The following is a 2500-nucleotide window of genomic DNA, read 5'->3' on the forward strand; positions in this document are numbered from 1 at the left end:
CTCTTGTCTGTGTCTGCCCACATCACCAAGCAGCTGGGGATGGCGCCGGGGGAGAGTTCAGGATGGCCTTTGCAGAGGTGAGAGAGAGAGAGGGGGGGGGAGGGGTGTGTTTAAGGGGAGGGAGTGAAGGGGTGTGTCTTGGCTTTCTGTTGAATTCATAGTACGAGAGAGAGAGAGAGAGAGAGAGAGAGAGAGAGAGTTTGTTTTCTTGTCATTTAATACACCTTAAAATACCAAAAACACACAAAAAAACACACAAAAACACCCAAAAACACCCAAAAACACTTAAAAACACCCCCATAAACACCCCATTAAACCCAAAAACACCCAAAAAACACACAAAAAACACCCCAACTCACCCCATCCCTCCCCCCAGGCCAGGAGGTCCGCCCCGGGGTGTGTCATTCAGCTCGGAGACAGGCCGATTCAGGTCACACTGTCCCGCGCCCTTGCTTCTCTCTCCCTGTGGCACAAGATTAAGCTAACCTGGCATATCTTGACCTCTAAGGAGCCTATAAGGTTAGTAGTAGTAGTAGTAGTAGTAGTAGTAGTAGTAGTAGTAGTAGTAGTAATAGTAGTAGTAGTAGTAGTAGTAGTAGTAATTAGATTTTCTGTCGTACAGCAAAAAAAATTGAGAAAAAATATTATTATTAACTATTAACTGGCTCTTCTTCCCTCCTCTAACTCCTCTACCTCTTCCTCCACCTCTTCCGCCTCCTCCTCCACCTCTTCCACCCCCGAACAGCAAGGAGGAGGTGGAGAAATGCAAACAGAGGGACTTCATTTTGGAGATGTTGGCCGAAATGACTGGACAGTTTCCGGCAATAAGCGAAGTATTTGTCAAAGAGAGGGATGTTTACCTCTGTCGGTCCCTTCAAGTCGCTGCCCAGCCTCTCCCCGGCCCTGGTGAGTGTGTGTGTGTGTGTGTGTGTGTGTGTGTGTGTGTGTGTGTGGGGAGATGACAGAAAGGTTTTAGATAATGTAGTGTGTGTTTTTTGGTGTGTTTCAAGTGTTTTGGGTGTTTTGGAGTGTTTTTTGGTGTTTTTTGGTGTGTTTTGGTGTGTTTGGGTGTGTTTTAAGTGTTTTGGGTGTGTTTTGGGTGTATTTTAAGTGTTTTTTGGTGTGTTTTGAGTGTGTTTGGGTGTGTTTGGGTGTGTTTTGGTGTGTTTGGGTGTGTTTTGGGTGTGTTTTGGGTGTATTTTAAGTGTTTTTTGATGTGTTTTGAGTGTGTTTTGGTGTGTTTGGGTGTGTTTTGAATATTTTGGGTGTGTTTTGGGTGTATTTTAAGTGTTTTTTTATGTGTTTTGAGTGTGTTTTGGTGTGTTTGGGTGTGTTTTGAGTGTTTTGAGTGTATTTTAAGTGTTTTGAGTGTGTTTTGGTGTGTTTTAAGTGTGTTTTGGTGTGTTTTAAGTGTGTTTTATGTGTGTTTTGAGTGCGTTTAAATATACTTGAGTGTTGAAGTGTATTTGGCTGTTTGAGTATAATTCCCTTGTAACTTAAATAATCCTATGTAATCCACAGGAAAGGCGCCGAGGGTGGTGGTGGGTGTTGTAGGGATTGGCCATGTCCCAGGCATCATTGAACTGTGGGGCAAGGTGACGGAAGCTGACATTGTGCCTATTATGAGGTGAGAGAGAGAGAGAGAGAGAGAGAGAGAGAGAGAGAGAGAGAGAGAGAGAGAGAGAGAGTGTCGTTTTTTGCTATTTAATTTATTTTGTTATTTATTTTTTTGCTATCTAGTCCCCCCACAGATGCCCTTTCTCTCTCCCCCCCCCCCGCCTTCTAGACATCCCATTGCCCCCCCTCAGCCCCCCCCGTCACCCCCTCCTCCTCACCCCCTCATCACCACTTCACTGATTCATGTTAATTTAATCTACCTCCTCTTCCTCTTCCTCTTCCTCTTCCTCCTCCTCCTTCTTCTTCTTCCATTCTTTTCTCCTCCTCCTCCTCCTCCTCCTTCTTCCATTCTTTTCTCCTCCTCTATCTTCTTCTTCCATTTTCCTCCTCCTCCTTCTCCTCCTCCTCCTCTCCATCGTTTAATTTCTTATCATTCCTCCTCTTCCTCCTCCTCCTCCTCCTCCTCTTCACCTATACCCACTCTCTCTCTCTCTCTCTCTCTCTCTCTCTCTCTCTCTCTCTCTCTCTCTCTCTCTCTCTCTCTCTCTCTCTCTCTCTCTCTCTCTCTCTCTCTCTCCCTCTCTCTCTCTCTCTCTCTCCCACAAACAGAATTCCACCTCCTACTCTATCAAATCGCCTTCTTAAACTGGGTCTGCGGACAAGTCTGTATGGCCTAGTTGGGTACGGTCTCTTCCGCTGCCTCCCACGCTCCGCCCAGGCCTCCATCCACTCTGCAATCCACTCAGCCATCCACTCAGCCATCCACGCCACTTCTGCCGCCTCGAACGCCCTCCTGCCTGCCAGATTTTACGGGAAATAGTGGATCTTTGCTCTTGTGGAAGGTATTGTGGGTGTTTGGGGTCGTTTGGGGTCGTTTGGGATT

General features: G+C 46.4%; 1 protein-coding gene across 1 annotated transcript in view; it reads left to right on the top strand.

The window, feature by feature from the left end:
• LOC135096085 (traB domain-containing protein-like) overlaps positions 1-2500 on the top strand; it is a 10461-nt gene that overhangs the window by 7326 nt on the left and 635 nt on the right. Inside the window, 6 exon segments of the mRNA XM_063997323.1 lie at positions 1-46; positions 49-77; positions 377-519; positions 746-906; positions 1522-1627; positions 2227-2459. The exon segment at positions 1-46 is cut by the window's left edge and continues 59 nt beyond it. Coding sequence (XP_063853393.1) covers positions 1-46; positions 49-77; positions 377-519; positions 746-906; positions 1522-1627; positions 2227-2437 — 696 coding nt within the window. The 3' untranslated portion in view covers positions 2438-2459.

Source organism: Scylla paramamosain, unplaced genomic scaffold, assembly GCF_035594125.1.
Source record: "Scylla paramamosain isolate STU-SP2022 unplaced genomic scaffold, ASM3559412v1 Contig2, whole genome shotgun sequence".
In the NCBI taxonomy this organism is placed as follows: domain Eukaryota; kingdom Metazoa; phylum Arthropoda; class Malacostraca; order Decapoda; family Portunidae; genus Scylla; species Scylla paramamosain.